General features: G+C 44.2%; 1 protein-coding gene across 7 annotated transcripts in view; it reads left to right on the forward strand.

Moving 5' to 3' along the window:
- CTBP1 (C-terminal binding protein 1) overlaps nt 1–25897 on the forward strand; it is a 372662-nt gene that overhangs the window by 316582 nt on the left and 30183 nt on the right. For all 7 annotated transcript variants that reach the window (XM_068106031.2, XM_068106032.2, XM_078772389.1 and 4 more), the window contains one exon: nt 5092–5219. In XM_068106031.2, coding sequence (XP_067962132.1) covers nt 5092–5219 — 128 coding nt within the window. The remainder of the gene's footprint in view (nt 1–5091; nt 5220–25897) is intronic.

Here is a 25897-nt window from a genome sequence, read left to right on the forward strand (position 1 = left end):
CACTTGGGTCACTGTCCCTCACAATGTCTCTCTTCTCCGCACACGGGCGGTTGAACGAACCCCGGGCGGACGTGCTCCAAACGTGCACGTCTCGTACCGGGGACAGCTGCTGCAGCGCACACCTCCTTGCCAAGCAACGGGGCAAAACCAAGCGCGGCTTGCAACGCGTGCGAGGCCCAAGGTGCGACCCGTACGCGTCCTTGTAGACGGTGAGGCGAACTGTGCCGGACGCTTGGTTCCGTGCACGGACCCACGGCGACTTGACGTGTAAATGGGTAATTACCCCGCCCAGGTAACTCCTCTCGCCCGACGGGCTTTCAAACGCAGCGTTCCCCACGCTGCTCAATATCGATACCGCTCGCGTCGGAGCTCGGCGAGGAAGAGGAAAAAGATCGCCGCTTCTCCCGGACCTCGTGTCTTTCTTCTTCCGTTTCCGGTCTCCTTTTCCCCAGAAGGGCTCCTGACCCTTTAATCACAACAACCTTCAACCGACTAAACATTAATAAGCAATGACCTGAATAGTAATTCCCATAAATTCACATAAATCCGTAACACTGGACAGAATAACCACAAGAAAGCAGCAAGTACACCGGGACAGCAACTACCCTGTCTGCGGGTTTGTTTTGTGGTGCTTTTGTACCATGCTCAAGACCCTGGAAGGTGTTGAATTTGCAGTTAGTGCAGCTTACATTTGCACAGGACGGCATTATGTCGATTTCCTATGAACAATGGCTGCAATGCCAATAATTATAATGATACTATTTGGTTCAAGCATCGACCTTGAACATGGGAGAAATGGCAGCTGCGTCACTTCTGGTGGCTTCTGGTATTCTGCCAATGAGACCTCCATAATATAGAGCCAGTCGTTTTTTTTCATCTCTCGAGCAATGTGTCATATATCAAATGGTCTTGTCTAGTGTGCCATGATGGTGTTTGCATTACTTAAAATTGGTACCAAATCGAGCTTTTTACCAAACTCCATGGAGAAGGCTCATATAATGGCTGTTATCCACAGTACAGCTTCTGTTATCCACAGTACAGCTTCTGTTATCCACAGTACAGCTTCTGTTATCCACAGTACAGCTTCTGTTATCCACAGTACAGCTTCTGTTATCCACAGTACAGCTTCTGTTATCCACAGTGCAGCTTCTGTTATCCACAGTGCAGCTTCTGTTATCCACAGTGCAGCTTCTGTTATCCACAGTACAGCTTCTGTTATCCACAGTACAGCTTCTGTTATCCACAGGACAGCTTCTGTTATCCACAGTACAGCTTCTGTTATCCACAGTACAGCTTCTGTTATCCACAGTGCAGCTTCTGTTATCCACAGTACAGCTTCTTCTCCAATGTGGGACACCATGTCGTTCTCAATTTGCTATTGAGATGAGTCAGCACTGTACTGTGATTATGATTAATTTCATGTCAAAGATCATCTGTTCACTAAAAGATATATGCGAGTCCAGGTAAATGGACAGGAGGATTCACTGATAAGATGGTGAAAGATCTAATTACAGATCCCCATTGAGCGTAGATTCCCCCAACACCTGCCTTCCTTTCTGCGAGGAGGGATATTATAATAACAATTAACAAGAAGAAAAAGACAAAATATGTCATAGCCTCCGCCGTGGTTTTGGTATAGTGCACGTGTATGCCGTCATGTGCTGTGCTTGTGCCAAGTTTGAACAAAATGGGACCATGTATGTTCAATAAATGGATGGGGAGACGTTTAAGTTACAAAATGGCCACCAGTCGGCCATATTGGATCTGATCTCGGGGGAAAAAATGACACGCATATGTAAGCCATCATTTATCATTATCTGTGTGCCAAGGTTGAACAAGGTCGGTAAATGCCTGTCTGAGAAATGGCTGAGGACCTGTTCAATATCGGGGTTTTTTCCAACTAAAATGGCCGCCAGTCGGCGATCTTTGATCGCACAGTGAAGCAAAACGATGTGCTTATGTGTACCGTCATCTATTGTCGGTGTGCGAAGTATAAACAAAATTGATCCATACATCTCCGACATATGGTTGCGGATGGAGGGACGGACTGACGAGACCAAATCGATAAGTCCCCGTTTCAGGCTAAGTCCAACGGGGACTAATAATATGAGTTCCCTGACAATGAACTGATGCAGGAGGAGGCCATACGGCCCATCAAACCCTTCGCTATTATTACCAACCTATTAGTCAGGTTCACTATGTTAACAAATATAATTTCGTTCAAAATTTTGGTAGATTAGCAAAACTATACATTTCTGGAATATTCAGAGCATGAGGGATCCAAAAATTAATGTTTACATTTGCGTAGACACCTTTGCGAAAATGACACTCAGGACAGTGATGAAGATAGTCAGGTTCACTATGTTAACAAATATAATTTCTTTCAAAATTTTGGGATTAGCAAACCTGTACATTTTTGGAATCTTCAGAGCATGGAGAATCTGAAAATCAATGTTGGCATTTGCACAGACACCTGCATGGCCGCCATTTTGGATTTTGAAAATGGCCGCCATAAAATACATATTTTGCGCTATCTCGGCTTCTAGTCAACCTAGAGACTTAATTAAATATGCTAATCCTATGTTTTCTGGGTCAAGGAATCCAATAAAGGCCTCAAAATAGTGCTCAGGATTATAGAAAAGCAACAAACAAAGGTAATTGAAAACCATTGTCTTTATATTTGTGATATAACTGTATTACATAATACATGATATTGCAAATCCTTTGAAGTTATAGGTTGTTATAGGAAGTTATAGGTAGTATCAGATTGAACTATAAGTCCTATACACAGGATCTACGAGGTCTATACCGTTCAGGAATATGCTTTTACAGATCTTCATCACTGTCCTGAGTGTCATTTTTGCAAAGGTGTCTACGCAAATGTAAACATTAATTTTTGGATTCCTCATGCTCTGAATATTCCAAAAATGTATAGTTTTGCTAATCTACCAAAATTTTGAACGAAAAAACATAGTGAACCTGACTATATGGTTGTTTTCCGTGATCTATCCTTTTTAAATGCTGAGCGTCCAGCAAGGAAGCAGTACGTACTATTTTTTTTAAAGTTTTTCGTATGACTCGGCCACGGTTCGAACCACCAGCCTCATAGACTCTGAGCAGACGCTCTAACTAATGAAATACAATGACCTGGATCGCTGAGAGTGCAGATAGTAATTCGTAATGAGAGGGGGAGAGAACGAGTAAGTAGCGATCTACTTTACGTACAAAACTCCCTGTCTATGATCAGGAACAGGAGTAAACTCCAGAGTGATTATGACCAAAGGTCGAACTGTAACTAAAACTAGGAATTGCTGATCTCATATAAGAGTGAGGAAGCGGCAGCTTATGGGGTAATAAGGTCTAAACGAATTATTTCACCAGACGGACATGACCTGACAGGTGACCAATGTGTGGCCTAATTTTGATCACGTAAAAAAAAATATATATATATATATATCAAACCTCGTGGACTCTCATTGCACATCCATTTACCGCATGGCATTTATTCATATATCTCAAGGTTTACGACGGAGCATATGTTTTGCATATATAGACGAACAAGCAAATTCTCATTTGTATTAATATTATTATAATTATTATGGTATTATCATTGTTAATGTGTTACATGTTAGAAAGCATGGAGATAACCAATGACCAGTTGTGAACCATTTCATCGTTTGGAATGCCTCCTGGGCTTCAGGCCTTGCAGTAGCTTCCTGTAATGCTGCTTTCATTATAATTAATATCACAATCGTAAGAGGAGCATGAACATCACAATGATTAGTATTGTTACAGACGCGGTTTTAGATGTTAGTTTACCGAGCGGTTTGGTATTACCGCGTCCGCACAGTTACTCCCCGATTAGAACCCTATCCCGCCCGATTCCACTCGACGTTGACTAAGTCGCGCTATGCTAAATCAATGAAGGAAAGGACACAACGGCTGGGATAAATGCAACGACACAAGGGGTACAGTTCTCAAGACCTCCGGAGGAGGATATAATATTGGTGATGCAGAAACGGGTAGATTACACGGTAAGAGGTAAAGCACAGAAAGATGGGCACTTAGACACAGTCTTATCTATCCCCGACAGACCACAGACAAACGGGACAAGACTGACTTACACGGGGATTGATGGCAAGGAAGGGCAGGCAGTCGATAGCTCAAGGTGCACCTTGGCTCAGGGACAGGATACAGCTCGGTTCAGTCCAGAGATGCGGGGAGGTATTCAGCGCTTGGTTGGTGGCGTCTCTCTTCCTTCAAGCTGAGGCGCATCTGACGTCACCTCCCTCTTTCTGCGCATGTTCAGCGGGGAGTGACACGCCCTCGGCTCGTTAGCTCCGCCCCAGATGGAATCGGTCCGCCGCTTCTATTGGGTGCGGGGGGGTTACCGGGCTCCGCCCTTGACGAGGAGCTGACAGCGAGCCCCTGCGTGGTAACCCCGTCGGAGCACATGTTCAATGGCGGCTAACCAAGCCGGAGTGAGGACGCACACTCCCCGCGCCGCCGCCGCTGTTGTTGTAGTTGTTGTTGTACCATGAGGAAGAGCTGCGGGGAGGTATTGGGAGGTCCTAAACTTTCTAACGGTGCCATACAATCACATTCTGGTGCAACGAAGAGTCAGAATTAATGGAAACGAGTCCTTAACTGACATAGACTAAGAATAACTAGCAAGATGTCCTATAGTTGTCTACGTGAGATGCGGTGAACCTGGATGCGACATCTAATGGGGGAAATAGGGGAAGGTCGGTTCTACAGAGTGTTGTTTACAGAAAATGGGAATGGGGGATTGGGGATAGTTGGGAAGTATTGGGGAAATAGGGGAATATTTACAAGCGGATATGGATGGAGGCCAAATCCCATATCCGCAACATTATGTAAGCAGAACTATGCTGCAGTAGCAACAGCGACAGGAGAAATTGAGGGGAGGGGTGACTGCAGGGAAAAGTGCACGCAATATCTCCCAATTATGTTGATACGGCCAGACGGGATGGAGTACGTCTAGATCAAGTCCTTTGTGCCTAAAAACAAGCTCGAAATATGGATACCTCGTAATGTTTTTAATGCTTTCATGTTCCCTTCCTCATCTAGCATTAACCAGGGGCCATTGAAAGATGTACCAAACCTGCTTTGCACTCCACATGCTGCCTGGTACAGCGAACAGGCCAGCCTAGAGATGAGAGAAGAGGCTGCCAAGGAGGTGCGGAGAGCTATCACTAGTGAGTATGCAGGAAGCTTCTTTGTTCATTCTAATTTTCGCAGTAAATCTTTGTTTAATACCATGTTTACGTCGATATCGCACGCACTTTGTTACTTCAGTTTTCCTTTTTGAAGAAGCAGCGCTCATACACGGAGATAAGAATGTCTGTATTAGACCATACCGCCCGTGATTGAGATAATGTCCAGTACTTCAGTTTACAAATCTTCAGATGTAAAACCATCAAAGACAGATTGATTGTCTTCCTCATCAAAAGTTCTGAGGAAGACTTTGGTTGTGAGATCCTCCTGATTGTTGTAATACAAGTCTTGGTCATCACCTCCATCTCACTTTCCGTGCCGTAATTGCATGCTATGGTGAGGGTCATGCTGGTGGTGGTGGGTTTTTTTGGGGGGGACGGTGGGTTCTTGGCTGCCTTCTCATCCCAGAGAACGTCATCCTCACTACCATCCATAGCATTCCAGATGGCACTTATTACATGATCGGACGATTAATTCTGACGAAAGGTCATTCTATGCTTTGATAGTCCCCTGGCAGACAACGGGAAGGACTGGCTTCCTCGTACTCCCGGTTTTAGTGGATAGAAATCAAATTTGATATTTTTCTTCCCAGATGTTTTTTAAAATATTTTTTGCCTCCATTGTCCATGTTTACGTGTGCCCTTGCCCGTGGTATCTGTGCCGTATTATGCTACACATCTTGACATTTCCCGGAATTATACTTAGGAAGTGACATGCCATGAAATTGCCATGTTTTCATGGAAATGTGTCGAGGCTATAACATTGTAGTATATTGGCGAACAAAAATAGAAGTTGGATGGAATGTTCTTAATAAGTACGGTGAAGATAACTTGGAAAGTTTCTGCTTTACCACACAGGTGTAAATGTAGGACTTTTGTAAGCTAAAGTAAATATACATTAGGTCCAAATCTGAACGTCCAATTCAGAAATAGTATCCGTCGACAAATTGTACACAGGTCTTTTATTTGTGCAGAAAGGAAGTCCAATAATCATTGTTTTGTAAACGGCATTGCAGGAGAGTGCAAATATTTAAGCCTGTACTTATTTATCAAAACAAGACTATTCTCCCAATTTAACTGGTTAGAAAAATAATCAGAAACACATTGTGTAGAAGAATGAAGTATTCAACAAAGCAAGCAACCTACTCATATAATGTAACAAAGGGAGCAGATGTTTCTATTCAAACTAGAGCGGCACTCGGTAGAGTGCATACCACTGCCAGGCTGACCAGTTTGTTTTGTATCCCACAGATAGGCCGGATCTGGATTCCGACCTGAACTAAAATCTAATCGGCTTGTTCTTGTCACCTAACCAACTCCTCCACCTACTTTAGTCATAACTCCTCCACAACTTTTTAAAATATCATGTTATACATCGTTTTTGGCCCTATCTACCAATGGTGAAGAATCACTTTAAAAATTCTACTAGCCGAATCCGGATCTTCACCAAAATCTAATAATTTCGTTCTTGTAACATACACTACCTCTCTGCCAAATTTCGTCCCAATCCGTCCACAATGTTTTGAGATATCTTGTTCACAAACAGACAAATGAAAAATCACTCAGAGCGACACTTGGAAAAAAAGAACAAAGTAGAATGACACTCGGTAGAGCATCCTTTTGACCTCAAAAATAATTGGTGGTTGAATTCAGTGACCTGATATGCAAATCCTCTTCAAATTTTAAGTTAATCAGATAAAAATTGACAATTTTAGAAATTTCGCCTATGTTGACCTTTTGGCCTATTTTGATCTCAAAAATAGTTGGTGGTTGGATTCAGTTAGCTGGTATGAAAATCCTATTCAAATTTCAAGTCAATCGGATGAAAATTAAGGATTTTAGAAATTTGAAAAAAAGTGGTTGACCTTTGGCCTATGTTGACCTTTTGACCTAAAAATATATATGATTTTGTCGGACCACAAACTACCATTTGGTGAAGTTTCGTGAAGATCGGTTTAAAATTGTGGCCTGTAGGCAAGTATAAGTGAGCGGACAGACAGACAAACACACACAAACACACACACAAACCGGAGTGATCAACATTCTTGTCCAAAAAATTTTTTTTGCCAAGTAACAAACAGACAGACAGGGGTGAAAACATAACCTCCATTCACCTTTGGTGGCTGAGGTAATAAATGAACAGGAAAGGAAGTGAGAGAGGTTGGGGAGAAAACATTTAGAGGAGCAAGTAAGAGGGTTGGGTAAGTAAGGATTAATGGGAGTAATAAAGATATTGTGTCAAGATGGGGGATGTCATGAGGTGGTGGTGTACTGCCTACTTGAATCCCTGCAGGAAAGAGTGGGAAAGAACGGCCTGTGAAAGGCAGTTGCATTGTCTGGAGAAGCGAAGAACAAAGGCGTTGAGGTGTGCAGTCACCTGGGTTTTGGAGGTTTCACCAGAATGACGTTACTGGAGGAATGGTGCATCTTCGAGTTGCCGGGGAGGACTGGGAGGGCATCGAGATACATTTTGGCGAAGAGGCGGTAGAAAATGGAGAGGGAACCAACCTGCCAGTGATGTCAAAGTAACAGACCTTGTGCTTCAGCTTCATTCTGGGAGATTCCAATAATGTTGAGAAATGTAGGTTTCACAGATTACAGGAGAGACAGATGCAAAGCTGGGATGCCAGCCTACAGCAGAGATCAGTACACAGTTGTGCTATGGACAAAGGCCTTGTAGACTGTGCGGTTCTGATTTCCTCAGTAAAGACTTTGATAGATGGAGTATGCTCAGTCTGCGTCTGACTTTGGAAGTCAGCTTTGCTATGTGGTTTACCCAGGAGGCCTAGAGGTTCAGAAGACGTACGTGTTTGAGTGTGTGTGTGTGTGTGTGTGTGTGTACGTGTGTGTGTGTGTGTACGTGTACGTGTACACGTACCATAACGCTATGTGACATTTACAATGTTTAAGAAAATGAAGACTTGTAACGGCACTTGGAACATCGTTGATATAATTTGGCCCAGGAAGCAAGGACAGAACCCTTGTACGTTACAAATGCATGTAAAGGAAGCATTTCAAAAGAGTTGATAAAGTGCAGTTTGATTTGATAAATAATTAGGAATCACTTTATATTTCAGTTTGTTGAGTATCAGAGTTTCTTGGCATATGCTCGAATTAAATATATGGGTGATGACAAATCTCGATTTATCGATTTTTCTTTGAAACTATCGGAGCTTGCAGCAGCTGTATGTAAATCCTGTGCACGGCAAAGATTTCAGATGAAGTTCCCTTTTGGTCTCGGAATTTCTTTGTCAACGTGGCTTGAGAAAGGATTTTAAAGAAACTTGCTAGCGGAAGTAAGTCCGCATAGTCTACCATGTGGCAATGAGCATCAAAAGCAATGCCAACAGGATTGCGAACGGTGAGTTTGGAAGGTTTCCCTGGCTCTGCTGCTGTGTCAACCAGCTGTGCGCGACCCTGCAACTAAACGCCATATGGCCTGTCCACCTGCTAGATGAGCGGAGTGGATGCTATGACAACCAACACCATTGAAAATAGTTTGCTACCTTTGAAAATAGTTGGGAGACGCAAAGGGTCAACCTGGGACCTCGGAAGCATTCTGCGATTGACACCTTCATTCAAAGCAAAGTGTATCAAGTGTTCCCGGCAGCCGCAGCACGTTCAGCCCACACGTATGGCAGTCTTGGGTTTGTTTGCTGGCGCTGTTCAGGTTTGATCCAATGTTTACAGTCTGCTTTATTTATTTATTATTCGGGGTTTTTTTTGCTACAACTGATCCCTTCTTGACGTCAAGCTGCCCATTTTGAGAGGCTTTCGGCAGGTGGTTCCATTAGGAGTGGCTTTTTGATGTTTTGCAACATGGCACTCTTTCCAGCCAGCTGTATCTCCACGGCAATTGCTGTTCCAACAGCTAGCTGTTTAATGTTGCTCGAAATAGTTTTGTCATTTCTATTCAAAGTCGACCTGATTGAACAGTCATTTCTTTTAAAACCTCACTGAAAAACCCCCTTTATCTCACTGTTGGTCTGCTAAATGTGGTGGTTGCCTTGAGCACATTCGTAACATCGGCTTTGTTTAACTTTGTCTGCCAGGTTAGTAATCTTCTTTTCCAATTTCTTACTCATGATGCTCTGATTTCCTTAATTAATTTCTTTTTCGTTTTTTTACCCTTTTGCTGTGTGACATCTTCAATCCTGAGAAAAGCTCCTGGCGGTGGGGTCAGCTTGCTTAACGCTACATTGCTGCGTTATGTGTGCTCTGTTACTTCGGTGCGCTCTCACTTCACAATCATTCCCCACCTGTTTATTGACGTGATCAGTGATCACACTTAAAGCCTGCGTTGTTCCTGTTGGGTACAAATACCACCTCTGTCAGCAACGCAACCGTGACAGACCTCCTTTGGTAGTAACAGCTACATATTTGCATTTCAGAAACAGAAATCTGTCTGTTTATTGGCGGCTTTTATATAATAATTTGTACTTATTTACAGAAGCAACTAGAACAGCACTCGGTAGAGTGCTTGCCTCCGCCAGGCTGAACAATTTGTTTTGTATCCCACTGATAGGGCGGATCTGGATTCGGACCTGAACCAAAATCTAATCGGCTTGTTCTTGTCATCTAACCAACTCATCCACCAAGTTTAGTCATAACTCGACCATAACTTTTTTAAATATCATGTTATATATTGCTTTTGGCCTTATCTCTCAATGGTGAAGAATCACTTAAAAATTAAATAATTATCGTATCTGAATCCATATTCAGATCTTCATCAAAATCGAATCGATTCATCCTTGTCAGACACCCAACCTGTCCACCACGTTTCGTCCAAATCCGTCCACAACCTTTTGAGATATCCTGCTATGTATGTATCGTTTTTGGCCCTATCTCCGAATGGTGAAGAATCACTTAAAAATTCTATTAGCCGGATCCGAATCCCGATCTTCACCAAAATCTAATCATTTCATCCTCGTCACATACGCTACCTCTCTGCCAAATATCATCCGAATCCGTCCACAACTTTTTGAGATATCTTGTTCACAAACAGACAGAGAAACAGACAGACAGGGGTGAAAACATAACCTCCATCCACCTTAGGTAGCGAAGATGGACTAACGGCCACAATTTTACCCCAAAAGGTTTGTTGTTTTAGTCGTCTTCATCGGTGTTACTTTAATTGTGTAACTTGTCCCTCGGAAAAACCATTTTACATTTTTTGAAGGGATTTTGTGTGCACTGGGGTTATCATGGATATAATGTACATTGTTGTAGCTGATTTTCATAGAGCTTCAAAGTGTGCCGTTTCGCTTCTTGCCACATGTGAATTATGAACGGAATGTGTTCGTCTTCCAAGAAAACAAAGCGCACTTTAGCACGGCAGGAACCACATCTTGAATCAACAAGCTTTCCCTGGTAGACAGTCATCTTTGATTCTGATATTTAAACCTATGTGGTCAATGGTCATTACTTACCTTTGTTGTTATAATAAGCTGGCATTGCTGCTCTTCGTAGTGTATTTTCTTATTTCTTTGAAAGCCGGCACGTTTTGTTGTTGCACCTGCCTGCGATGTGAAAGAGTCGACTTGTGTTTCTTGTGGTGTGCGTGGGGACCTATTGCTTATTTTCGGGGTCACAGCAGAGCAAGAAAATCTTTCGTAGCTGACTTGGTGCCATCCAGCCATCCACGCAGTATTTTATTGCAATGGTCTGGTGGGCATGGGAAGCAAGAGTCAGAAAGAGCAGGCCAAGGAAAAATGACAGTTATCGGCCGAACTTGCAGAGTTGTGAAGAGGGATTGAAATGCTGCTCAATCAAAGTGCCACCAGATAAACAAGCATTCTGAGTATTGCGCTGCAATACCTGTCCCCTACCAAAGTTCAAAGTGCCATAACTTTGTCAAAAACGATCGAATATGCAAATTTATGCACGGTTGATGCTGGTTTTCAAACTTGATCTGAGGTATGCTGAGACACGTGTGTCACGCCTCGCCTCGTTGATAAGCCCGCAAGGTCGCTCCGTGGAGCAGTCTGCAGGTATTGCACTGTGTGAATTATATAAATTATTACCAACTCACGGTCTGAGGTACTAGCGATTCAAGAGATATCCATTTTTTTTTTAAATATTTTCGTTTAATTAACGATATCTGCCAAACCACGTGCCCTATCGCAAATTCCAAAAGGACATTTTAGTGCTGAACAGATCTGTGAAGTTTCCCCTCGATTGGATCAAAAATGAGGGAGGAGCTCGGTTTTAAAGGTTCATGCTTAAAAACGTCATAACTCTGAAACCATCAGTAATTTATTATATTTTTCGGTTCACGATCAATGATCGATGTGTATATATATGTTGCTCGGCTTGGCTCCGCCCCTCCCGAAAGCGCGCGCTGTGTCGCGCTGTTGACGTTCGCGAGACGAGGCTGAGGACGCACAGTGCGGCTTGAGGAGAACTCGAAAATAAACAAGAGATATCCATTTTTTTTATTTATATTTTCGTTTAATTAACGATATCTGCCAAACCACGTGCCCTATCGCAAATTCCAAAAGGACATTTTAGTGCTGAACAGATCTGTGAAGTTTCCCCTCGATTGGATCAAAAATGAGAGAGGAGCTCGGTTTTAAAGGTACATGCTTAAAAACGTCATAACTCTGAAACCATGTGATGCATGACGTCATGCTTGCTGACTTTTTTGTTCGTCATGCGTATGCGATTCTGCCTGCAAAGTTTTTCCTCGATCTGTTCAGCCGTTGCAGAGAAAAAGGGGTTTTCATGTTTTCACGAAAAACAATATGGCGACCGAACCACGTGACCTGCGACGTCATAATTACCATTAAAATATTATACAGACCGAGTCCATCATATGGTGAAAATTTTATCTCAATCGGTCCTATTATTGCAGAGAAATTGGTTTTTAAAGGAAATTAAAACTTAAAATGGCACTGAGTTAAGGATCATCAGAATTATCAGAATTCCCAAAGTTCAAAGTGCCATAACTTTGTTAAAAATGATCGAAACGTCGTGAAGTTCGAACTTGACCTGTAACTTATCATGAGGAAACCATGTACCAAGTCTGAAATCATTAGCATTAAGCGTTTAGAAAAGAAAGTCCGGAAAACTGTTCTTTGCGTGACGGACTGACGGACTGACGGACTGACAGACGGAGGGACGGCGTGCAAACCTATAGTCCCCTCCGGTGTACACCGGTAGGGGACTAATAAAACTGCCACACAGTACATGAGTCCCATTCTGGACTGAGCACGCATATCGCGCTGCCGTTGCTAGATGAGCCAAAGCTGAAAGGGAATCCTCCTCTTTAGACTGATCTGTCTCTCTCATTCTCAGCTATTTAGCATTCTGATGTCTCGTGCCAGAATTCTCCCGAATTATTTATCACCGTCTACTGTTCTGCTGCAATAATCTCACCGCGGTTCCTCTCCTTTCTCCTTTGTTTTATTCCTCTCCGCTCAACTATCACCGGCACCAGCTTTAAATCCTCTCTCCCTATGTTCCCTCCTCGATCGGCCTTTGAACCAACCAATCGACCAACGAATTAATCAATCTGCTCTAGTTTGCACCGGTCACATGGTGCGGACCTACAAACGTGTCAGATGTCCAACCTGCCTCCTTGCTGGCAGTTAGCACAGGTGTTTGGGGGTGGAGGCCGAGGGGGATTAACAACAGACTACAAAATATAACACGACCTACTGGCCAGAAGCTTTTGCCTCCTTAGCCTGATCCTGTAATATTGTACACCGCTCCTTTCCTATTCCATCTCCAGGCGCTGCATGACGTCATTGCCAGGCGCCGAAGGGGGCCTGGCGGTGACGTGCTCAGTTTTCACTCCGATTGTTCGTTTTTTTTTTTTTTTTTTTTTTTTGTTTTTTGTATACAAAATCGAGGCTCGTGAAAGAGCGAACATTAATCACACAGAAAGACAAACAGACACATAAAACAAATAACATCGGGAGCGGTAGACAAGATGGGGAGAGAGGGGGAAGGACACAAACACAACATTTGAGAGCAGGGACCGAGAGACATGGAGACATCGAGAGATCTGTGGGAGGGGAGAGGGCTTTGGGGGGGAGGCATGTGAAGGGGGGGGGGGGGGTGGGAGAGGTATAAACATATGGACACTGCCAGGATTTCCAAGAAAGAAGTTGGAATTTCAAACAAGGTGGATCTGGGGTGAATTAGTGGGGGTAGAAAAGATCAAGGTTTTGGATGGGGGAAGATAAGAGATGGTGGTGAACAGCTGTTTTAAAGACCTGGATGGAGGAGAGGGATTGAAGGGAGTGTGGGAGTTTGTTCCAGAGGTGGGAGAAAAGAGGAATGAAAGAGTGAAGGTGAGCAGAGAGCCGAGATTTCGGCAGTTTAACCATCAGAGGGTTGCTGGCAGATCTTGTGCGACCTGTAGGAATATTTGGGGGACAGAGCACAGAGAGAGCTGGGGGAGCAAGGCCGGAGAGGAGTCGGTAGAAGACAGAAAGACCACCTACCTGCCTGCGGTGAGTGAGTGAAAGGCCCTCAGAGATAGCTTCATCGCGGGAGATTCCAATGATTTTGAAAGCTTTGGATTCAACAGCGTGAAGCCGAGCCAGGTGTGAGGCAGGAGCACCAGCCCATAGGGGAGAACAGTATTCCATTGAGCTGCGGATGAAAGCCTTGTATGTGGTGAGGAGCTCAGGTGTGCCGAGGAAGGACTTGGCACGACGGAGGATGCCCAGTCGGCGACTGGCTTTGGAGGCCAGCTTGGAAATGTGGTTTTCCCAAGAAAGATCATGGCAGATAGTGAGACCCAAAAGCTTGAGCGACAGAACTTCTTGGAGAGGATTGTTGAGAAAGTAGATGGGAGGGTTGTCGAGTCGATCTTTTCGGAGAGACATAGTAAGAGAGTGAGATTTGTCAGGATTGAAAGACATGTTCCACTTGTTAGACCAGTCTGTGATTTTGTCCAGGTCTTCAGAGAGTGAGAAGGCTGCAGACTGCCGATCTGAGGGAAGAGGAATGGAGCGGCAGAGAGTGGAGTGGAGTCATCAGCAAAGAGATAGAGAGGATTTTCCAGAGAGTCGGAGAGATCATTGATAAAGACCAGAAAAAGCACAGGGCCCAGCACACTTCCTTGGGGAACTCCAGCCTGAACAGGAAGGGGAGATGAGAGAAATCCATTCAGGGCCACACGTTGACTACGACCAGAGAGGAAGTCCGCAAGCCATGCATGGAGATTTCCATGGATACCATAGGAGGAGAGTTTGGTGAGCAGAGCTGGGTGCCAGACCGTATCAAAGGCCCGTGATATGTCAAGGGAGACAGCTCTGATTTCCTGTTTGGCATTGAGGACCTCCATCCATTGTTGAGACAGCAGAAGCAGCATGTCCAGAGTCGAGTGACCTGGTCTGAAACCAAATTGATGATCAGAGATCAAGCCATTGGAGAAGAGGAAAGATTTCATATCCGAAGCAATGATGGATTCCATGACTTTGCTGATAATTGGGAGCAGGCTGATTGGTCTGTAGTTGCAAGGATCTGTTTTTGCACCTTTTTTGTGTAAAGCGGTAATGTTAGCTGATTTCCAGGATGCTGGCAGATGACCTTGAGCAAAAGATAGGGTGAAAAGAACAGAGAGAGGGTGAGATAGAGCGGCAGAGCAGGATTTTAGGACCCGTGGGCTGATGCCGTCTGGTCCAGTTGCAGAATCAGAGTCGAGGTTTGACAAAAACTCCTCCACCTTGTCAGGAGAGAAGGACACAGAGTCCAGGAGCAGTTGGGTTCGACTGGGAAAGGTGGGAACAGAGAGAGATGGGTTTGGGACTAAGAATTTTGAGGCGAACACAGAGTTGAGGCATTCGGCTTTGTCACGTGCGATGTCAACTGTGTGGCCATTTGAGGTAAGGGAGGGGATGGAGGGGGAACAAACACCAGAAACGGATTTGACCAGACGCCACCAGGATTTGGAGGAAGGAGACAGGTTTGAGAGTTCATTCTTGAGTGAGGAGAGATAGTGCTTCCTGGCACTCCTGAGGGTAGACACACACTTGTTCCGAGCTTGGTGGAAGGAACTGAGATTGCCTTCAGTTGGATTAGCCTTCCAAGAGGCAAAGGCAAGTTGTTTCAGGGCAACTGCCTCACCACAAGATTCAGTGTACCATGGACGGGAGGAAGGGTAAGACAACTGAAGGCGAGATGGGATAAACCTGTGCATGAGAGAGATCAGTTTGCTTTGGAAGAATTCCCAGGAAGAATTGATGTCAGAGGCAGTGGAGATGGGAGACCAATCCAGACGATTGATGGCTGCTTGAAGACCGTCCCAGTCGGCCTGAGTGAAATGCCAGACTCGTCGACGCTGAGAAACCTTCCGAGGTTTGTTTCTTTGTCCAGGTGATATCTGGTGTTGGCTTAGCGGTTAGGGTGCCGGCTTGGGATCCTAGGATCCTGGGTTCGAATCCCGGTCGATCGCTGAATTAACGCCAGGGGGGTTGACTCAGCCTGTCATCCTTCCGAGGTCGGCAAATTTAGTACCAGCTTGCTGGGATGAATGATCACGGTGTGTACCCCAGTTTAGAATAGGTACACCGTATCCCTGCGCATCGAAGAGCGTGACCAAGGGTTGGCGTCAGGAAGGGCATTCGGCCATAAAAACATTGCCTCAAACAGGGAACCATGATTGTCATGGGGCCCGCAAGGCTAACCCCCGGTGTAGCGGGGAAAATGGCCTGAAAACGATCATTCATATATTCATATCTCAGCCATCCTTTGAGCTAGGGAGATGAAATTTCAGCACAAAAGTGAGCATGTGCTTTGGCAAAACAGCATTTGTTGTTTTTTATTAATCAATTAATTGATTAATTACTTCATTAATATTATCGATTTATTAAGTATTTATTTATTTCCTGTCTCGTCTAGGCAATATCTTAGGCACCTTTTGAGCGAAGAATGTGATATTTGGACACGACAATTATCAAGTGATTTGGCTGTAAAAGGTATTTTGATTTATTGATTAATCGATTAATTATTTAATTATTCGATCAATTTATATATTTGATCACTTGTTTTTCAAAAAGTTACACATTCAGATGAAACAGTGGTGGTTTGGGCATGCTATTAGCCAATTGATTGAGCAATTCATTATTTTATGATTATTATTTGTTTATTTTAATTACACAATCAATCAGTTATTTATTTTCTTTCTCATCTGGGCAATATTTAAGGCACCTTTTGAATGAGGAAGCTGATATTTTGGACACTACAATGACCAAGTGATTTGACTGTGAAGGATATTTTTGATTTATTGATCATTCAATTAATCGAATAATTATTTCATTTTTTGTTTAACTAATTAATTTTCAAAAAGTTAAAGATTTGGATGAAACAGTGGTGGTTTAGGTATGCTCTTAGCTAATTGATTCAGAAATTAATGATTTTACGATTATCATTTATTTATTTTAATTACACAATCAATCAATTAATTATTGTACACTGCTTCCTCCCAATTCCATCTCCATGTGCTGCAAGGCGACATCTTGCGAGCATGTGGATATGTTATTTACTTATTTATTTGGCCTTGGGGTGGTGTACTCTGAATGTAGCTCTACTTGTTTACATTCTTAATAATAATAATAATAATTCATTTATTTTGTATAGCGCTTTTCCAGAAGCCCAAAGGCGCTTTGACAGAGTGGAAAACATAATGCATAACAATACATGAAAACAACAATTGCAAAAAGACAAGAATCAAGAAAACAAACAGCAGCGATATACGGCATATATATAAGACAAGAATCAAAAAGACAAGACAAGAATCAATAGGGAAATATTTAAAGCAAAAGGAGGGAGAAGGAGAAGAGATAGTCAGGGGTTAAATGCTGTGGGTTGAATGTTGAATGCAGCGTTGAACAGGTGGGTCTTTAGTGATGTTTTGAATGTGGTGAGTGAGGAGGAGTCTCTGATGGTGTGAGGTAGTGAGTTCCAGAGGGTGGGAGCAGCGATGGAGAAGGCCCTGTCCCCCCAGGATCTTCTTAATGGAATTATCATGAGAGTATTACACCATGTACGATATCATTAAGTACAATATCGTGAAATTGTAAAATGTTCTACAGTCGCCAACTCTAGTTTAATTCACTCCCACATGACTGACAACTGTCATTTGCTATTACCATTTGTAATCATCTCTCAAACTTCAATACAACATTTGCTATTGTACATCTGTAGAATGGCTTAACATGTCCACAGAGGAAAAAAAAAAATCCAGGAGAGCAAGGTCAGGTGGATGGAGGTGGCCATGCTTTTGATCCTCCTTGACTTGCCCACCATTGAGGAAGTTACAAACAAAAATCTTGAACATAATGGGTCGAGGCCCCATCTTGTTGAAAGCATGACTTTCCTGAAACGGTCTCAAATAGCTCTCATAGGAGAGTGGAAACATTTGTAGCATATTCAGGTATTTATCTCCAGCCACTGTGGGATGCTGAAATAAAATGGTTAGAATTGCAGACGATTTCGTTCATGAGGGAAGCTCCTCAACAACATTGAGAACGAAATTTGCCAGAAAATGGTGAGGTGAGGTGATACTGGTTTGGGTTTATATAAAATGGTGAGGTGAGGTGATACTGGTTTGGGTTTATATAAAATGGTGAGGTGAGGTGATACTGGTTTGGGTTTATATAAAATGGTGAGGTGAGGTGATACTGGTTTGGGTTTATATAAAATGGTGAGGTGAGGTGATACTGGTTTGGGTTTATATAAAATGGTGAGTTGAGGCAATACCAGTGGGTAAAGGGGTCTTTAAAAGGTATTTGGGGTCAAAAGGGTCTTCCAGGTCTAAATTGTGTTTGGGGTCTAAAGGGTCTTCAAAGTCTTAGGGTCTTCAGGGTGGTAAGGGTCATTGAGGTCTTGGAGTATTCGGGATCTTAAGGGTCTCTGGGGTCTTAAAGATTAGACAAGATTAAACTCATCCTTTCAACAAGATGCGCCCCTCTTCCCCTTCACCATCCCCCTCGTCTCCCCCTTACCTCCCCTTCCCCTCATCTCCCCCCTCCCCTCTCCTCTCCTCTTCCCCCCCCCCCCCCCCACACCTCTCCTCCCTCTCTTCATATTCCCGGCACAAAGTGACTCCGCATTGCCCGGAAATGCCGGGTACTATTGCCAGTTTGAAATAATAATGCTTTTTAGCATGTGATTCTCTTTCTCATACATGCAGTTAACAAGCATGTAATCGCCCAACTTCTCCCCATCACCTGGTGTTGGCCTACTGGTTAGGGCGGCGGGCTTGGGATCCCAAGGTCCTGAGTTCGAATCCCGTTGAATTAACACCAGGTGGGGTTGCCTCAGCCTGTCATCCCTCCGTCGTAACCCATCCCTCCGAGGTCGGCAAAAAGAGTACCAGATAACTGGTTATAGAGAGGCATTGCATCAGCGGCAGACGCGCCCACAGAAAAATGATGCAACCAGCAGCCGGGTGGCCGCACACGAACCACCCACCCACCTTCTCCCCCACCCTCCCTCCCACCGTCGCCCCACAAACTCAATAACTTTCTGCTCTCAACGCCCTGTTTTCAATTGTCCTTTCAACTTCTTCCCTGTTCTCTTCCCTTTCATCTGCACTCTTCTTTCACATATAAATTCTCCTCCCTTGTCCTATTTCTTATGTAAATTTTTCACAATCTACTCATTCCCTTCATCCTCCAACCAGGCCTCCCTTTTGTATAAATACTATTAATATGTAGATGGCTTTGAGGAAATATGATTTGTAATGGCCTTTTGAGGCTTTGACATTTTCTTCTTTTACAATATCATTGCCTCTCCCATTTGCTACTCCCTATTTCTATCACTCTGCAAAGACCCTTCTTCTCTTTTGCTATAGGTAGCTTTCTTATTCTTTTAAATTCATTTTTAAAGTTGCTGTGACATAATGAAAAAATATTAAGGAAAACGAGAACCAAATCATGGTTAGCGGTCATGCTTTAATTGGTCAAAACACCAAATGAAAATGCATCGGAGAAGCGCGAGTAAAAGCAAGAGCCGGCCAAATGATGTACTCGTGTGAGTTGGTAAAGGAAAACAAAACTGTAAAGACAAAGTTGTCCAAATTTTTATGCACCACTGCCACTAAACACACACCATGAGTGGGAGTTGTTTGACGTGTGAACAAAATGGCTTCCCACAGCGCAGCCACAGCATAAGTGCACCTCTGTGCACATTTTTTCTGTTTCATTTTCCACATGGAAAATGGGAGGTCGGGAAGAGAGGTGGAGAAAAGGAAGACCTATTGAGCATTCAGAACGATGAGCATGGCAACAGCTATTAACATGGCGGCTCGTCTTTTTGTTTTTGACGTTTATCCTTTGCTGGCTGCCCCCATGCATATTTCCTAGTAGGAAATAATGTTGTCGAGGAGCTTCCCTCATGAACGAAAGTGTGTGTGTGTGGGTGTGCGTGTGCGTTTTTTAATCAAAAATGGTTTGTTTTACCTCTTTTCATTTTTCTTTTAAATTGTAATTCTAATCGTCTGTTAAAATGCGATTTGTCTGCAGCTCATCACACACAATGCACACAGATACATAATTGGCCGACTCGTGCTTCCCACAGCCCTTCAATGGTAATACTTTCTGATGATGAAAAGCAATTTTTTTTACTCTTGGTGTTGTGGTGATGAGGTGGGAGGGTGTGGGGATGGGGTAAGAGTGGGAGGAGGGAGGAAATGTGTTGAGCTTTGAAAGGTATTTTGGACCAAAAACCTGGCCACCCTAATGCATTTACCTCTCAGCATCTGCACGTCCTGGTGCGAGAGATCACAGTGATGCACCCACCTCCACTTTCTTAATCATGCTTCCATTGGTCCAGTTGTGTTACTTTAGCTTATCTTTTCGACCTCAATTATGTGCTGCATCATAATCTTGCAGATTATTCTGCGTATTTAGGACTCCTATTTGCTTGTCGTCAATATTAAACATTATTTTCTCTTGTGAAAAAGTTCTCTTCTTCACCCATCTCTCATATTCAAAGATCATCTTACTATAATTCACCAAATGTCTGTCTGTCTGTCTCCGTTCCGAGGTCCCGCAAAAACGTCTGAACCGATCACTACGAAATTTTGGGTGGGTGATCCTGGGAACCCCTGGAGTAAAATTGGCTATATTGTTTTCCCAATTTTCCAGTTTTTCCAAACACGATGGAATAATATTTACCGATATGAACAGTGATGTGGCTTTTATTGAAATTCTACAAATACTGTTTAGATTTTGATGATTTGCGTGTGATTTGATTTTAACGGATGTTTATATAAATCGTTTAAAATAAAAAAGCCTTCAATTTATGATATTTTGCCTTTTCATTTGGGCCCCCCAATTGAAGCCCCGCCGGTAGGGGGTGGGTACCGTTGCTAGTTATCTATCTATAATTCCAGTAATCTCTGTGTGTTTGTTTGTACGTTTGTTTGTCTGTGACCGCTGTTTCTCGACAACCACGGGTCCGATATACTTTAAACTTGCCAGGTATATTGCTGGGGACCCGAGGATGTGCCTTTTCAAGGTTTCATATTAATCGGACAATTACTTACCGAGCTATGTCCAAAAAACGATTCGACCAATCAGAGAGCAGCGAGCTATCGCGTGTGCCGAACGTGGCGGACACACTCTGCCTCGGATGGCACATTTGAGAGCGTATTCATTTATTTCACGTTTGCAAACTATGTTGGCGCTATGTTGGCGTTAAACTATGTTTTAAAACTAATAAAAACCCCGGGGGATTGTCACTGTACTCGCAAGCCGTTCGCCGTTCGCTTTGGCGTTGCGAATGGACCAAAACATTTCATGCACCAAACCATTTCATGTAAAGCGTTCGCCGTTCGCTTTGGCGTTGCGAATGAACCAAAACATTTCATGGACCAAACCATTTCATGTAAATAGAGGGGGGGATATAATTTTAGATATAGATATAGTACGGGCATGCCCTAGTAATAATAATAATAATAATAATAGCAGGGAAGAACCACCTTTAGAGGCCATTTTTCCCCGCAGAGCGGGGGTTGGCCTTTTTCGGGCACAGTGGTCCCTCTTTTGAAGCAATGTTTTATGGCCGGATGCCCTTCCTGCCGCCAACCCTGTTAGTCGCCTCTTGCGACACACAGGGAATTACCAGTGAATGGTACTCAATTTGCCGATCTCAGAAGGATGACAGGCTGAGTCAACCCCCCTGGCATTAATTCAGCGATCGACCGGGATTCAAAACCCAGGATCCTAGTATTCCAAGCCAGCACCCTAACCGCTAAGCCAACACCAGGCTTAATACTAGCAGGGAGGGGACCGGCGGAAATTCTGCAAAAAGGAAAATGTGACTTCAAGTCCTCAACCCAAAGTTCTCAACTTCCGCCACCCCTCCACCAACACGAATTTATCAGCCGCCACACTCCCCCAATTCTAAGTCCTCACCACCCCCACCCACACCAATCCCAAGTCTTCAAGCCCCTCCCAACCCACCCTATATTCCAATGCCCTCCCCACTGCAAGTCTTCAAACACCCATCACCCTAAGACTTCCACCCCGACCCCCAATGAAAGCTCTCAAACCCCCCTCCCCCCAAAGTCTCAACCCCTAGCTCTCTCTGTCCCCTGTGAGCCAACCCCAACTCTATGTCCTCCCCTCCCAATTTATTGTTCAAGTCCTCAACTCCTTCCAAATCCCAAGTCCACAATCCCCTCCTCCCCCCCCCCCCCCCCCAAACCGCAAGTCCACAACAACCTCCCCTTCCTCAGATCCCCCTTCACAACCCCCTCCCAACCGCAAGTCCTCATTTCCCCTTCCTGACCCCAAGTCCTTAACACCCCCTCCCAACCCCAAGTCCTCAACGGCCCCCTCCTCAATCTCACCCACCCAACTGACCTCCCCACCTCCGTTCTTCCCGTTCATAACTAGAACGGCACTCGGTAGAGTGCATACCTCTGCCAGGCTGAACAGTTGATGTTGTGTGTCCCACTGATGGGCTGGATCTGGAATCAGACCTCAACCAAAATCTAATCGGCTTGTTCTTGTCCTCTAACCAACTCGTCCACAACCTTTTGAGATCTCCTGCTATATATCGTTTTGGCCCTATCTCCCAATGGTGAAGAATCACTTAAATAATTATACTAGCCGGATCCGAATCCGGATCTTCACCAAAATCTAATAATTTCATCCTCGTCACATACACTACCTACCTCTCTGCCAAATTTTGTCCGAATCTGTCCACAACTTTTTGAGATATCTTGTTCACAGACAAACAAACAGACAGGGGTGAAAACATAACCTCCATCCACCTTCGGTGGCGGAGGTAACAATGTTGCATCAGGATAATATTCCTGTTCTCATTATTTAAGAATAATGTGAAATGTAAATATTTTTAAAATCACATATACATATATCTACAATCTCACGAGATTCCATCATCTCACGATTGTTCCGTACGAATAGCGGTTAAATGAGCTAAAATAAATAAAACATATAAAGACATTTGTAAAGGAAAAAATAATAAACTGTTCAACTGTAACTCCTCGAACAAAGACCTTTACATTGATAAGGGTTTTATGGTCCATGGTCAAGTCGTTTAAGAAAAATTTGTCGGATAAACAGAGAAACATACAGAACTAGAGCAGCCACTTATAACTGCGAGCAATTATGCCGGGTACCAAACGACACCCGTGCCAAAGACAATGCCATCCCATGCTGCCCGTTCTGATAATGATGCCGTCCCACACCGCCCATTCCGATGATGATGCCGCCGTCGCACACCGCCTGTTGCCATTACGATGCTGTCCTATTTCGTCATTTTTATCAAACAATATTTCTCATGGCTGGTCCATCCCTAGAACTGCGAGCAGTGATTTCTATGTCGGCACTTACAAAAATGTGTGCCACGGGATAATGTTTAACCAGTATGATGTCATAGTTCATGTGGGTTGTCAGCCATATTAGATCGAAGCAAAACGTTTGAAAATCATTTTCTCTGAAACCACTTTGCCAATGATGTTTTAGTTATCAAACTTTTATTGTCATGTGCACTCTGACATACCTAAAGTTTCGCATCAATTGGTTCAGCGGTTTGACAGAAGAGGGTTTTTCAAGGTTTTACCTCAGATCAAATATAGCTGCCCGACCACATAACCTATGGTGTTTCAGGGGCGGATCCAGGAATTTTTTGACGGGGGTGGGGGTGCATGAAACCATAGCGCTGGGGGGGGGGGGGGGGGTCTGGGGGTCCTCCCCCAGGAAATTTAAAAAAATTGATCGTCAGAAACGGCATTTCGTGCGTTCTTGGAAGTTTCTGCAGTTCCTTGTGTTCTTCCCTGGTCCAACAGTTCAGCAGATTCGCACCGCCTGCACCCTCATCCTGGATCGAAGGGGGGGGGGGGGGGGGGGTGCGCACCCTCTGGATCCGCCCCTGGTGTTTTATTTATCAAACTTTATTTATCATGGTTAGTCGATTTTATTTATTTATTTATTGATATATATATATATATCAACTTTTGCATCAATCTGTTTTTGATGGCACACATCAAAAGCACATTTGTATTAACTAGCAAGTTGCCCGTGCCCACATGGGAATCTAAACGGGATAGGGAGGGAAACGGCAAAAATGTAAATGGCGCCTTCTGTCATCGAGCCGGCAAGCTGGAAGCAACAATTCGCATTTATTGCCTCATCCGATGCAATTTAAATGCTCTAATGGCGGTGAAACTGTTTGTTTGATTATATGGAGCTTTTTGATGCCTCGTAGAGTCCGTAATAAAAATTTGTATTGTTGGTGTCAAAGCCCTGCCCAGACCCAAAACACCCAGAAGACCTTTGTTCCCACCTTTTGTTCATATGTGTGTTGTCCCGTCCACCAAACAGTGATGACTCCATCAACATCTCGCTATCTGATAATATGGACCAACTTCTATCTACTCATCCCAACTCTCTCTTCCTCATATGTGGTGATTTCAATTGTCACCATGGCAGTTGGCTGGGTGTGGGTACCTCTCTCACCAGCCATGGCTCCTCAGCAAAGGACTTCTGCGACTCACTGGGACTGACACAATCTGTCAATTTCCCGACCCGGATCTCAGTCAACGGAGCATCCTCTCTTCTGGACTTGGTTAGGACTAACTTCCCTGAAATGTCTGCTGCTCTTCTTCTGCTCCAATCGGCTCATCTGATCATGTGCCTGTTAAAGTGGACATCTCTCTGACCATTCTCAGAGAGCCTCCTCAGTGTCGACGAGTCTGGCATTTCACTCAGGCCAACTGGCACGGTCTTCAAGCAGCCATCAATCATCTGGACTGGTCTCCCATCTCTACTGCCTCTGACATCAACTCATCCTGGGAATTCTTCCAAAGTAAATTGCTCTCTCTCATGCACAGATTTATCCCATCTCGTCTTCAGTTGTCATACCCTTCCTCCTGTCCATGGTACACGGAATCTTGTGGTGAGGCTGTTGCCCAGAAACAACTTGCCTTCGTCTCCTGGAAAGCAAATCCAACGGAAGGAAATCTCATTTCCTTTCACAAAGCCCGAAACAAGTGTGTGTCCACCCTCAGGAGAGCCAGAAAACAACATCTCTCCGTTCTCAAGACCAAGCTCTCTTATCTGTCTCCCTCTTCCATATCCTGGTGGCATCTGCTCAAATCTGTTTCTGGTGTTTGTTCCCCCTCCATCACCTCCCTTACCTCAAATGGCTACACAGCTGACTCTGCACGTGAAAAAGCTGAATGCCTCAACTCTGTGTTTGCCTCTAAATCTTGTGTCCCAAACCCATCCCTCTCTGTACCCCACCGTACCCAGTCGTACCCAGCTGCTCCTGGACGCTGTGTCCTTTCCTCCTGACAAGGTGGAAAAGTTTCTGTCAACCCTCGACTCTGATTCTGCAACTGGACCTGACGGCATCAGCCCACGGGTCCTAAAATCCTGTTCTTCCGCTCTTTCATTCCCTCTCTCTGTTCTCTTCACCCTCTCTTTTGCTCAAGGTCATCTGCCATTTGCTTGGAAATCAGCCAACATCACCGCTTTACACAAAAAGGTGCAAAAACAGATCCTTGCAACTACAGACCAATCAGCCTTCTCCCAATTATCAGCAAAGTCATGGAATCCATCATTGCTTTGGAAATGAAATCTTTCCTCTTCTCCAATGGCTTGATCTCTGATCATCAATTTGGTTTCAGACCAGGCCACTCTACTCTGGACATGCTGCTTCTGCTGTCTCAACAATGGATGGAGGTCCTCAATGCCAAACAGGAAATTAGAGCTGTCTCCCTTGACATATCACATGCCTTCGATCCGGTCTGGCACCCCGCTCTGCTCTCCTCCTTTGGTATCCATGGAAATCTCCATGCATGGCTGGCGGACTTCCTCTCTAGTCACAGTCAACGTGTGGCCCTGAATGGGTTTCTCTAATCCCTCTTCCTGTTCAGGCTGGAGTTCCCCAAGGCAGTGGCACGGTCTGCCTTGGGGAACTGTTCTGGGCCCTGTGCTTTTTCTGGTCTTCATCAATGATCTCTCTGACTCTCTTGAAAATCCTCTCTATCTCTTTGCTGATGACTCCACTCTCTGCCGCTCCATTCCTCATCCCTCAGATCGGCAGTCTGCAGCCTCCTCACTCTCTGCAGACCTGGACAAAATCTCAGACTGGGCAAACAAGTGGAACATGTCTTTCAATCCTGACAAATCTCACACTCTTACGATGTCTCTCCGAAAAGACCGACT

Source organism: Myxine glutinosa, chromosome 2 (assembly GCF_964187855.1).
Source record: "Myxine glutinosa chromosome 2, kmMyxGlut1.1, whole genome shotgun sequence".
NCBI classification, from domain to species: Eukaryota; Metazoa; Chordata; class Myxini; order Myxiniformes; family Myxinidae; genus Myxine; species Myxine glutinosa.